Below are 13882 nucleotides of genomic sequence, written 5' to 3'. Positions count from 1 at the left end.
AGCGACTCAGCAGGCAATGGGCTGTTATTCCTTGTCTCCTCCTCCTATTGTATCTGTTAACTTTTCTAGCTTCTAAAAGCCAAACTTTGGAGTACAAGCATGGTACATGGCAATTTCTTCAAGCGCTTTGGAGTACTGCAAAGTGTGGAGGTCTCAGATGGTGAGGGATTGACATGAGGGAGGGAACGGAGCATCTGGCAAACATATGAGATTGAAGGGAATCCCATGAAACTTGGTGACCCACTTCTTCCTGTTTTTTTTTTTTTTGCCTTTAATCTCCTGTTTGGGCATCAAAGGACTTCAGACACATGGCAGCTATCTTGTGATAGCTCTCACGTGAGCTCTAAAAAAGAAAAAAGACAGAGAAACCAAGAGATGCATGAGCAGGCAGCTCTTTATCAGCGCTCTCTAATCTAATCTACCATATACAGTATATGACTGGTTTCTTTACCTTGTGCTTTCATATTGTAGCCTTTTGTTCTTCTCTGTGATTTGTTTTTAAACCCTTTCATCTGGAATCTTTGTTCCTCTTTCATCTAACCATATGCCCTATATGCTGTTGTCGAAATTTACTCTCATAACAAGGAAGTCTGCTTATCTAAATGACCATTCTGCCCTTTTAAGTTTTTTTGTTTTATCTCCATATTACTCTAACCTTTTGACATTACAGTGAATTATTCAGCGTGCTTTTTGACTGCATCATTAGTTCTGCATAGGGTTATTTATATGTATGCATATTTTAATGAACGCTTCTTAAAACACATCTTTTAATTAGCTTTTCCTACAACATCATATGATTAATGAGTGTTAATGTGTTTCCTCTTTAAGTCCTTCTCTAACATGGAGAGATGTTCAGCACATCATCGTAAAGACCTCGAGAGCTGGGCATCTGAGCGCTCCGGACTGGAAGACCAATGCAGCTGGTTACAATGGTATACACACGCGAAAGTCATAATGTTTATGTAATACCCTTGTCACCCAATTGCATATTTGCATTTCAGTGGCCTACAAAAACAAGCTACCATAGGAAAATAATACATCTATCATATACAATTTGATTACCAGATAAACCACGGGCCCACAGATTTTTTTAAACATGTCAAAAAAAAATCTTCCTAATGAGCGCTATAGTTTCCACACCTAATGTATACTGCACATGTTTTCTGCTCCTACAAAATTGATGCAATTGCCACTCAGATATTGCTGCAATGACCTGCTAATAATATTACCTAATGCAATTTACTAACATTACCGAACGTTTAAAATAAAGATTTACTCACCTCAGCATGTTAAATGTTTGAATTTGAAAGTTGAATTGAATTGTTTCCCTTAGTTTCTGATCTAATCGGCTACTCATTATCTGACCATTTGGGGGCACTCTTGAACAACGAGATGTCATTCCCAGGTGGTTAGCTGATTTTAAATACAAAAAAGAAGTATTAAAAAAAAAAACTACACGATGTCACAAAAGTAACATACCCTATCCTAAAGCAGCAGGACACTGTGAATTCCACACCATTGATCCCAATGCAAATGCGCTATTCAAAATGGGAGCGTATCAAAAGTGACGTGCATAGTTAAGATATAATGGGGAGAGATGCCTCATAAAATTCAAGATGCCAGCAAGATGGGAAACAGTGTAAACACAGCTTTAATGAATACTGCGGGAAACACAAACTTAAAGTAGCAGAAGTATTTTTAATGTTGCAAAGTCTATTGTTGATGTGAATCCTCCAACACTCTGCTTTTATGAACCAGGAGCAGGGTTGTTTTTGTAATTAATTGTAGCTTCACTTAAGTAATTATTCACTTAAGTAATTCTTCAATATAAAATAAATGTGTTAAAAGTGCTACACAGGTATTGTTTTTAAAATTATTATTAATCTTTCAGATGTATGGAGCATTATTTGGTTTTCCATTAGTTGAAATCTTGTTTTCTTCTATAAGGTTAACAAACTGGTTATAAAGTTGTTAATTTCTTAGATTTCTCTTTGTGATTCCTTGAGTCAAAATCAAGAATAAATGTTTTTCAACACTGGGGAAGTTTTATAAACTCCATTAGATTTTTTCCCCTCAAATTTCCATTGTTTGTAATACCACACAAGCAAATCAGAAAAAAACAAGGTTACCTTAAATAAAAATTAAATAATGTATAAGAATTAAATAAAAATCAGAAAAGTCATAGGTCCAGCCTAGTATGCCAAGTTGTTCAAACATATCTCTAAAGAGTTTTCACTCTAATAAGACAGGTTGTGCACAAATAAAGGCAGTTCAGGAACATTCCTACCCATTCAAGAGAAGATCAATAAATAAAGATTACTTTAGGAGCAAAATGTCCACAAGGTAGCCAAGACCGATAACTTCCAAATTACCAATGTCAGTGTTAATGTGGGAATGACCGAGCTGCAAAATGAAGGCTTCAATCCTTCAGGAAGAAATCTGCTTTCTGTTTGCAGTTTGATAAAGGTCACTTTGTCAGGCCAGCAGACTGCGGGCAAAAAGCGTTGATGGATAAATAAAAAAAAATGAAACTATTGGGTTTTAATGATTTGGTTCAATTTATGTTATATTTATAACGTTAGCTGCACACTGAATGTCACCCTAAGGCACTTTACAGGACAAATACTAGACAAAAATCCAGTCATATAGACTGATTCAAATCCTTTTATATACATCCCAATTCAATGTGAGTTATAATTCAGTATAATAATAAAAATCTGTTTAAAATGCCAGTTGGTAAAAGGTCGTATGTTTAATTAAACTCACTTGATTGCACCTAGTTTGACTTTCTAGCATCCATTCTCCTGCACAAGCATATATTGGCAGTGGACGGTTTAAGTGAAATCACAAATCAAAAACTTTCCAATATGTGGGATAGAGGGGTGGTAGTATTATAATTTGCATCTGTTTTTGATTGTGTGCGGTTGAAGATTACATTTAATACATGATAGAACAATGAATTCTGCCTTACACATGAAAACAATACCTAAAAGAAGATTAAAATCAATGAACACCAGAAAATAAAGCTGTGACTTCAATTAAAAATGCTATGTAAGGATGTGAAATACTGTAGATCCTATGAAAACCTTCCAACATCCCAGAAAGGAAGATGTTTTCATCAGCGATTGTGGTTAATCTTTCTCTGGACTTGATTCTCTGTCATTAGATAAAAATAAGCAGCAGTTCGCAACATCAGATACTAAAAGAAAAGATTTACGTACTTTAAATGTCAACAGACAGTCATTTTGTCCTATTCATTCATTAATTATGACATTTTATTTGTCATATTTCTTAACCAGCTCAGATTTGTTGTCCACTAGTTATTATTTATCCCAAATGTTCTTCAGTGAGATAAAAGGCCTTGAGCATTCCTCCAAAGGTTCAGTTCTTGCTGGCTAAGTGGTGCGCCGCCAGCTGCCATCTGTCAGGATCCATGTGGTGGGTGCTGTTTTGTAACTTTCTGTGCATGATTAACGCGTACCTGAATGTGTATGTGTGTGTGATACAGAGAGAGAGAGAGAGAGATGGAGAGTATGAAAGTGTGTGTATGTTGGAGAGAAACCAGGAGAGTGGGAACTAAGGGTCAGCCAGGCAGCAGACTCGGTGTGCCTGGAGATTTTCCAAGTTGACAGAACAAGCAAGGAGGGGTAGATGTATGAAAGAAATCCATACTGTATTAACAATCAGCTGAGCGGTAGTATCCTTTAAAAAAAAAATAATATTAATATTGTATAATAATGTTTATATCAGAGAATCTGCAGGGATTTCTATGTGCATTTCTGTTACGTAACATACTGGAACGGATAACAGCTGCATGACATATTGAATCATTGTCATCATCACTTTATTAATATGTCCAATTTTGCAACCCCAAAGGATTACTTGGATGCAACGTTTGGCAGGCTATTATTATTAAAATGCTAAAGCTCAAAGAACATGGCATCATAACGATGGAAACAAAGACAAGAGGGAGGAGAATTAGTGCTTGCATCATTGCAAGCACATGTTTTCCTTCTATTGTACATCTGTTTATTTTTTTCTCCATGTGTTCTCATGATTAGTTTAAGGATATCACATAGAGCTAAACAACAACAGAGAGACAACAATATGTTGTGTCCTGGTTTCTGCAGTCAGCCACCTGTACGGCTTTGGCCTGATGGACGCTGAGGCGATGGTCAAGGAGGCGGAGCAATGGAAACAGGTCCCTGCCCAACACGTCTGCGTGGAGACCGCCGACAGACAAATCAGGTACAGCATCATCAAACTCTGGTGGAGCAAAAACAAATCAAATGGGTTGTTTAAAAAAATAAGAAGAGACGTTCATTAGACCAGTAGAATCTTCTTCAGTCTGTGGTTCTTTTTCATAATAATGGATGGTGCAGAAGTCGGGACTCTCTGTATGGTGTTTACAATTTTCCACAGTGATCATTAAATTTGTTTTACTTTGTATTTAGAGATGTTATGAACATGACAGACATGCCTTCTTGTCAAAGATAATATCTTAAATATATAGTGTGAGAAAGTATTTGCTCACTTTCAGATTTATTTAACTTTTTTGTTTTGTCACACACACAAAAATTCTAATCAGACAAAAATAAACAGAGTAATTAAAGAATCAGTTGTAATTGCATTTTTCTAATGATTCCATGAAGTTTATCCAAACCAACCTTGCCCAATTTAATATGAAAATCCTGAATGAACTATAAATGGCTGAACATGTTTGGGTCAGTTTCAGTATCCACACCCAGCCTTGATTACTGCCAGATCTGCAGTATCAAAAAATCACTTCAATAGAACCTGTCCTACAACATGAATTAGTCTAAAAGGCCTCAGAAAACATCCCATAAGGCCCCAATCAAAAGAAATTTAGATGATGTAACAAACCACAAGAAGACATCATCCACAAATGGAGAACACGAGGAACAGTGACAAACTTCCCAGGTGTGGTTTTCCTGCTAAGAAGACTCCCAAGACCGCATCAACAACTTATCCAGAAGGTTCCAAAAGAACCCAGAACACAGCAGGACTCTCAGTAAGGAGGTGTTGTGGGCATCTCATCTAAAAGGACTTAAAACACCTGATGAGCCATGTATTTAGTGTACTTTTATTTTGCATCAGATCTTATTGGGTTGGTTTGTTTGGGCATGTGATAGTGATGCAGCGCAGGACTGTGGGGTGATTAACTGAAGCAGAGAAGCAATATCAGCTTCAGTGTGATCATGAAATATAATATTGGTTATCTGCCATAATGGCAATATTAATATAGGTGATTTCGATATTGGTGGATGTCTACCAAATATAGTTGCATTATAAATGGGAACTGCTTTGTTATCATGTGCCTTGCTCAGAAACTCCCTTCCCCTCTCTTTGTCTCAGTCTGTTCCATTCTCTCTCAGCTATACCGTCTTGTCTCATTTTTCTGTCTCCAGTGTTTTGCACCGGCATGTGTTTTAGAGTATGGTTGTGCAAGCTGTACCTTGATAGGGGCCAAGCATTAGTTCTGGCAGGGTGGTTCTCACATAAGACCTTTACTATGCACACACACTCTTACACAGAGAGAGCCAGGACTTCACAACTTATTATTCTTGATGCAGCTGGAAGCCTTAGCGCTGTGCTGTATTAGACTGGCTGGCTGAACTCGGGGCCCTGGACTGGTTTGTTTTCAGTCGAAGCCTCTGCGGCCAGAAAGTGCAGCATTATCGGTGTCATTCTGTCTGTTCTGGTTTACTGCGCACGTCACTTCATATAGGGCCTATGTAAAGTCTGACTCGTGTCAAACGCGGTGGTCCTCGAGCCTTTCACAGTCGAGTAATATATCTTGGCTAAAGCGTGAAATGAAAAAAGCAACCCGATCGTCTTAGCCTCTGTGTTCCTTCTGCTTTGTGTTGTGACATTTGGAGGTGCTTAATTTTGTTGTTGGAGAAAATTGGATCTCTATCCAGAAAAATCCAAAGAAAAACATTCTTTCTAGTACAAATAATTAAAACATTGAATTCAAATTAAATAAGCAAATAAAATATGAACTAAAAACAAGAGCAAGTTTCATAGAAAGATTTCTCTATTTTTCTTAAAACAAACTGAAATTGTTCCATAGGAATCAACATGGACAGTTTCAGATCCTGCTGTAGAGTGTTCCAAGTTGATTGGATGCAAAGTAAGAAAATGCTTTTCTCTCAAATTCTGGTAGTACTAACGCTGAAAATAAAGTCCTGAGAGCCAGGTCTGTGGCTGGACTGATTAAGTAATTAAGTTAATGTAGGAGGATAAATAAGGTGGGGACAGTCCATTGGAAGTACAGTATCTATGTGCATATTTGCTGAAAAGATTTTGTTTGCAATGGTGCTTCTAGCATACATGTAGACACGGAGTCAGAGCAGAAATCACCTCTATGCTGTGCTCCTTCACTCCTTCAGGCTGGACCTTCACGACTCCTTTAGTATTACAGCTCTGCAGCTGACTCTCTGCACTCAGCTTGGAGTATGCACCAGGAATAAGAACAAAACTACATGATCTTTGTGCAATCAAGCTGGTAGTAATCAGCTGTGCATCTGCTCTGCTCAGTCCCATGCGTATGGGTCAGATATCTGAGCTGTGTAATAGAGGCCAGAGCTGTTATGTCGGCTCCAGACTCCCAGACAGGCATCGAAAGAGGCAGTTGTTCATTCCAAGGAGTCTGCTGGAGCTAATGTTTACTGTTTGTGCTTTTATTTTTAAATGGTTATTGACTCCTTCAGTATGACTGGTCAGGCTTCTGGTGACTTGACTTGAAGAAGAAAAAAACGACCTCAGTTTTTTTTTTTTATGTTGTGCTTTCATTTTTATTTACATTTTTAACTGATAAATTATTTGTCACAACTGATTTAATAAATTTAGCTTATTTAAGCAGCATTTAAAGGAGGACATATTTGTCTGAACTTGATAATTGTTTATATCAGCGAGTCTTCAATATGTGTTGATCTCATAAAAGCTGCTGAGCCGCTCTGCTCATTTACTCTTTAAATGGCGTGTTTATATGTTCCTCATCTTTCAAGAAACCAGAGTTGATCTCTAGCTGCTGCATTATTACCTCAGAGGGGTTATTGGTTAGAAGATAAATCTCCACGATGTTTCGGTTTGTCAGTAAACATGTCATCGCTGTGATTCTAACCTTGACGAGTAGGAATTTGAGTTTAATGATCTCTAAAACTAAATGGATGGCAGATGATGTTAATTTATCTCTTGCTTTGCTGAAGTTTTTCGTAGTTCATTTTATCAATGTGACGCAACAAGTTCTTGTACAGTTGTTGCATGAAAAAACCCTTGGCTGGCAGGGTGGTATGCTCTGTTTTCTTTTCTGGTTCTCTCCGTGGTTTTGGTGTTGGGTTGCCGTGGTATTAGATCATGCCACAGATGTTATTTAAGCAGCCATTAAGTGTTTGTCTTGGCTGTTCAGAGGTGGTTCTGCTGTTGCAATAGCAAGCAGGGCAAATCCTCTTTATCTTGTGCCGCTTTTTAGCAGGATGAGTCATATTTTAAACAAAGGATTACTGAACTGTTTTTTTGCTTGTTTTATTTTAGTGGGGTGAAGTGTTCGTTATCAAGCCTGCGCTAATTAGAGGCGTCATTTTCCAGTCTGTATCGTGATTTCATAAAACCGAAAGTATTTTACAAAGTTTAATATGCCGACACAAAACAAATAAAAAAATTTAACACTAGTTAAAATCCACAATAGAAAGCTACAACAAAATGTTATTAACTATTAAATAATAGATGTACAATATATAAAACTGAATTATCAATATGTGCATTGTTTGTTCGATAGTGGCATGCCTTCATGCTCTGCATATCGCCCAAATGGTTGGCCAGTTGGAGGGACTCTACCTGCCCTTAATGCCCACTTGGTGTGTGTCTTTAGTAGCTGAAAGTGAAGTATGGACGATCAATCCTGCCATAATTAAGAATATATATAGAAATAAATGAATGACTCAGTAAAATAATTACTGGGCTAAAACATAGTGAGAAGTATTAATTAGTGCGCCATTAAATGCAACAAAACAATAAAAAGAAGAGACTTATTCAATACTTGATCAAATGATCAGATATAAATATACTGTATATTTCTATTTTAATCCACTATTTTTATTTAACCCATATATTTAAAAAATATATATATTTCCTTTGTTTTTTTTTTTTAATACAACTGAATTTGTTGCTATTTTATTTTTCCCAGTCCTTTTATTTCTTTTATATTTATTGCCACCCAAATGTATTTAAAGCATATAATGTTTCAAATTATTTTACTGTACTTTTAATGGTTAAACACTTATATATTTTCTCCTCTAATATATCCATGTTGTATTATGTAAACAAAGGAAAAATAAATCTTTTTTTTAGTATTTGTTTGCATTTAATGGTGCACTAATTAATATTTCTTGCTACGTTTTGGCCCTGTAATTATTTTATTGAGGCATTTATTTATTTATTTCTGTATGTATTCTTAATTATGGCAGGATTGGCAGGTGTGGAACAATTTTAGTGGCTTTGAACCAATAGGCTTTAAAAAGTTCAGTAACTGGCCCATAAATTATATTGAATCCAATTCAGTATAAATTAAGTGAAATATGTTCTATTTATGCCAGTACAAAAAAGTAAAATACTCATATTCAAATTCAATTACATAAAGTACAATTAATTTGTAATTACAATAAATTATTCTCAAATTCACTCTTAAAGAAGGAATGCAAAGTTCTGACTTTACAGCAATCCCTCCAACTTAAGCATTTGACAACAGATTTAGAACCTAAAAAGCTCCTCATGGTATGCACTGACTTGACCCAATTTTCCCTTCTGTCATTATATTTAAACCATCATTTACATCCGTGGCCTTGTTTTGTTAATGATGACCTCCTAATTTCCTCCTTCCTGTCCAGCAGAACCATCCGCCCGGAGCACTTGGTGCGCTCCGTGTACAAGGCGACTGGATGCTCGGACAACCCCAACCTCAAAGTGATCTACTTGGAGCACGTGGTTGTACGCATTGCGATCACACACCCTCGTCGTGGGGACTTGTCAATTAACCTGACCTCGCCGTCGGGGACCAAGTCTCAGCTGCTTGCCAACAGGTACAGAACAGATGGAGCCGTTTGTAACCTCTTTCTAATTTAAGCTGCAAGAATTCAAAAATGTAAAAGCTCTTGAGGACTCGATACTTTAACATGGATGCTTGACAATAAAATGTTGATGAGCTTAAAATTTTGACTCTTGAGCAGGTTCTTAATTTAATTTCACTTACTTAATTCAGTATGTCCTCATTGTAGATCCAATTTTAAGCCAGCTATAATTTAAGCCTTATATTTACATACACTACATTAAAAAGAAATATTCTTTTTTCCTCACCTTCTGAGATTGAATCTTTTCTTGTTTTAGGTCAGTTAGGATTACCAAAAATGGTTTTATTTGCTAAAAACCAGGAAAATGAGAGAGTCGATGTTTTTTTTATTTTTTATTCTATGAAGAAGTTTACACAAAATTGCCTTTTAACTGTAGGAGTTGGATCAGATGTTTTGGGTCTTCTCACAGCTGGAATTTTGGTCCATTGCTCCTGACAGATGCTGTGTGACTGATTTAGGTTTTGTAGGCCAGCTTGCTCACACACAGCTTCTCAGGTCTGCCCACAGATTTTTCTTCCAATGGTCTCTCCAAATCATTGACTTTGTTGTCCATATACAGGTCCTTCTCAAAATATTAGCATATTGTGATAAAGTTCATTATTTTCCATAATGTCATGATGAAAATTTAACATTCATATATTTTAAATTCATTGCACACTAACTGAAATATTTCAGGTCTTTTATTGTCTTAATACGGATTATTTGGGCATACAGCTCATGAAAACCCAAAATTCCTATCTCACAAAATTAGCATATTTCATCCGACCAATAAAATAAAAGTGTTTTTAATAGAAAAAACGTCAACCTTCAAATAATCATGTACAGTTATGCACTCAATACTTGGTCGGGAATCCTTTTGCAGAAATGACTGCTTCAATGCGGCGTGGCATGGAGGCAATCAGCCTGTGGCACTGCTGAGGTCTTATGGAGGCCCAGGATGCTTCGATAGCGGCCTTTAGCTCATCCAGAGTGTTGGATCTTGAGTCTCTCAACGTTCTCTTCACAATATCCCACAGATTCTCTATGGGGTTCAGGTCAGGAGAGTTGGCAGGCCAATTGAGCACAGTGATACCATGGTCAGTAAACCATTTACCAGTGGTTTTGGCACTGTGAGCAAGTGCCAGGTCGTGCTGAAAAATGAAATCTTCATCTCCATAAAGCTTTTCAGCAGATGGAAGCATGAAGTGCTCCAAAATCTCCTGATAGCTAGCTGCATTGACCCTGCCCTTGATAAAACACAGTGGACCAACACCAGCAACTGACACGGCACCCCAGACCATCACTGACTGTGGGTACTTGACACTGGACTTCTGGCATTTTGGTATTTCCTTCTCCCCAGTCTTCCTCCAGACTCTGGCACCTTGATTTCCGAATGACATGCAGAATTTGCTTTCATCCGAAAAAAGTACTTTGGACCACTGAGCAACAGTCCAGTGCTGCTTCTCTGTAGCCCAGGTCAGGCGTTTCTGCCGCTGTTTCTGGTTCAAAGTGGCTTGATCTGGGGAATGCGGCACCTGTAGCCCATTTCCTGCACGGTGGCTCTGGATGTTTCTACTCCAGACTCAGTCCACTGCTTCCGCAGGTCCCCCAAGGTCGGGAATTGGCCCTTCTCCACAATCTTCCTCAGGGTCCGGTCACCTCTTCTCATCGTGCAGCGTTTTCTGCCACACTTTTTCCTTCCCACAGACTTCCCACTGAGGTGCCTTGATACAGCACTCTGGGAACAGCCTATTTGTTGAGAAATTTCTTTCTGTGTCTTACCCTCTTGCTTGAGGGTGTCAATAGTGGCCTTCTGGACAGCAGTCAGGTCGGCAGTCTTACCCATGATTGGGGTTTTGAGTGATGAACCAGGCTGGGAGTTTTAAAGGCCTCAGGAATCTTTTGCAGGTGTTTAGAGTTAACTCGTTGATTCAGATGATTAGGTTCATAGCTCGTTTAGAGACCCTTTTAATAATATGCTAATTTTGTGAGATAGGAATTTTGGGTTTTCATGAGCTGTATGCCACAATCATCCGTATTAAGACAATAAAAGACCTGGAATATTTCAGTTAGTGTGCAATGAATCTAAAATATATGAATGTAAAATTTTCATCATGACATTATGGAAAATAACGAACTTTATCACAATATGCTAATATTTTGAGAAGGACCTGTACAGGGGTTGGACAATGAAACTGAAACACCTGTCATTTTAGTGTGGGAGATTTCATGGCTAAATTGGACCAGGCTGGTGGCCAGTCTTCATTGGTTGCACATTGCACCAGTAAGAGCAGAGTGTGAAGGTTCAATTAGTAGGGTAAGAGCACAGTTATGCTAAAAATATTGAAATGCACACAACATTATGGGTGACATACCAGAGTTCAAAAGAGGACAAATTGTTGGTGCACGTCTTGCTGGTGCATCTGTGACCAAGACAGCAAGTCTTTGTGATGTATCAAGAGCCACGGTATCCAGGGTAATGTCAGCATACCACCAAGAAGGACGAACCACATCCAACAGGATTAACTGTGGACGCAAGAGGAAGCTGTCTGAAAGGGATGTTCAGGTGCTAACCTGGATTGTATCCAAAAAACATAAAACCACGGCTGCCCAAATCACGGCAGAATTAAATGTGCACCTCAACTCTCCTGTTTCCACCAGAACTGTCCGCCGGGAGCTCCACAGGGTCAATATACACGGCCGGGCTGCTATAGCCAAACCTTTGGTCACTCATGTCAATGCCAAACGTCGGTTTCAATGGTGCATGGAGCGCAAATCTTGGGCTGTGGACAATGTGAAACATGTATTGTTCTCTGATGAGTCCACCTTTACTGTTTTCCCCCCATCTGGGAGAGTTACGGTGTGGAGAAGCCCCAAAGAAGCGTACCACCCAGACTGTTGCATGCCCAGAGTGAAGCATGGGGGTGGATCAGTGATGGTTTGGGCTGCCATATCATGGCATTCCCTTGGCCCAATACTTGTGCTAGATGGGCGCGTCACTGCCAAGGACTACCGAATCATTCTTGAGGACCATGTGCATCCAATGGTTCAAACATTGTATCCTGAAGGTGGTGCCGTGTATCAGGATGACAATGCACCAATACACACAGCAAGACTGGTGAAAGATTGGTTTGATGAACATGAAAGTGAAGTTGAACATCTCCCATGGCCTGCACAGTCACCAGATCTAAATATTATTGAGCCACTTTGGGGTGTTTTGGAGGAGCGAGTTAGGAAACGTTTTCCTCCACCAGTATCACGTAGTGACCTGGCCACTATCCTGCAAGAAGAATGGCTTAAAATCCCTCTGACCGCTGTGCAGGACTTGTATATGTCATTCCCAAGACGAATTGATGCTGTATTGGCGGCAAAAGGAGGCCCTACACCATATTAATAAATTATTGTGGTCTAAAACCAAGTGCTTCAGTTTCATTGTCCAACCCCTGTACCTCTATGTGGCTAATTCAGTATGATTAGGGTCTTTGTCCATTTGGACACATTTGTGCCCAAGCTTTAACTTTCTGGCTGATGTCTTGAGATGTTGTTTCAACATTTCAGCATAATGCTCTTTTTTTCATGATGCTGCCACCCTCATGCTTCACAGCTGGATTGCGATTCTCAGGCTTGCAATCATCCCCCTCTTTCTTCCAGATGTAATGATGGTCATGTCTCTCAAAATGAGATATTTTCTATGAGGGAATTAGCAAACTGTATTGTGGCTTTTTATGTTGCTTCTGGAGTAACTCTCTGAGTGGCCTTTCAGCACATGCTGGTAAAGGACCAGCATCTTCAAAAGGTTTTTTGCTTTTGTTCTGGGGTTGATGCACACAAAAACATGTCGCAATCTGGTACACAGCCCCCGTCTCGTTCCTGACTGGTTTGAATGCTGGACATTCTCATGCGTTGAGCGTTGGACATGTAGTAAATTACTAAATGTGTTCACACCTTACCAAATTACTGCGGTGAGAGAGGAACTACAGGCGTTGGACAATGAAACTGAAACACCTGGTTTTAGACCACAATAATTTATTAGTATGGTGTAGTGCCTCCTTTTGTGGCCAATACATTGTCAATTCATCTTGGGAATGACATATACAAGTCCTGCACAGCGGTCAGAGGGATTTTAAGCCATTCTTCTTGCAGGATAGTGGCCAGGTCACTACGTGATACTGGTGGAGGAAAACGTTTCCTGACTCACTCCTCCAAAACACCCCAAAGTGGCTCAATAATATTTAGATCTGGTGACTGTGCAGGCCATGGGAGATGTTCAACTTCACTTTCATGTTCATCAAACCAATCTTTCACCAGTCTTGCTGTGTGTATTGGTGCATTGTCATCCTGATACACGGGACCGCCTTCAGGATACAATGTTTGAACCATTGGATGCACATGGTGCTCAAAAATGGTTCGGTAGTCCTTGGCAGTGACGCGCCCATCTAGCACAAGTATTGGGCGTCGGGAATGCCATGATATGGCAGCCCAAACCATCACTGATCCACCTCCATGCTTCACTCTGGGCATGCAACAGTCTGGGTGGTACGCTTCTTTGGAGCTTCTCCACACCGTAACTCTCCTGGATGTGGGGAAAACAGTAAAGGTGGACTCATCAGAGAACAATACATGTTTCACGTTGTCCACAGTCCAAGATTTGCGCTCCTTGCACCATTGAAACCGACGTTTGGCATTGGCATGAGTGACCAAAGGTTTGGCTATAGCAGCCCGGCCGTGTATATTGACCCTGTGGAGCTCCCGAC

At 39.2% G+C, this 13882-nt stretch overlaps 1 protein-coding gene across 7 annotated transcripts in view; it reads left to right on the top strand.

The window, feature by feature from the left end:
- pcsk5b (proprotein convertase subtilisin/kexin type 5b) overlaps positions 1-13882 on the top strand; it is a 117894-nt gene that overhangs the window by 51108 nt on the left and 52904 nt on the right. For 5 of the 7 annotated variants that reach the window (XM_047380889.1, XM_047380891.1, XM_047380895.1 and 2 more), the window contains exons 10-12: positions 829-932; positions 4131-4248; positions 8910-9101. In XM_047380889.1, coding sequence (XP_047236845.1) covers positions 829-932; positions 4131-4248; positions 8910-9101 — 414 coding nt within the window. The remainder of the gene's footprint in view (positions 1-828; positions 933-4130; positions 4249-8909; positions 9102-13882) is intronic. The other 2 variants (XM_047380890.1, XM_047380894.1) reach the window with 1 other exon arrangement.

Source organism: Girardinichthys multiradiatus, chromosome 12, assembly GCF_021462225.1.
Source record: "Girardinichthys multiradiatus isolate DD_20200921_A chromosome 12, DD_fGirMul_XY1, whole genome shotgun sequence".
Lineage (NCBI taxonomy): Eukaryota > Metazoa > Chordata > Actinopteri > Cyprinodontiformes > Goodeidae > Girardinichthys > Girardinichthys multiradiatus.
Note: the sequence above shows the minus strand (reverse complement) of the source record. Positions and strands in the feature narration are given on the sequence as shown.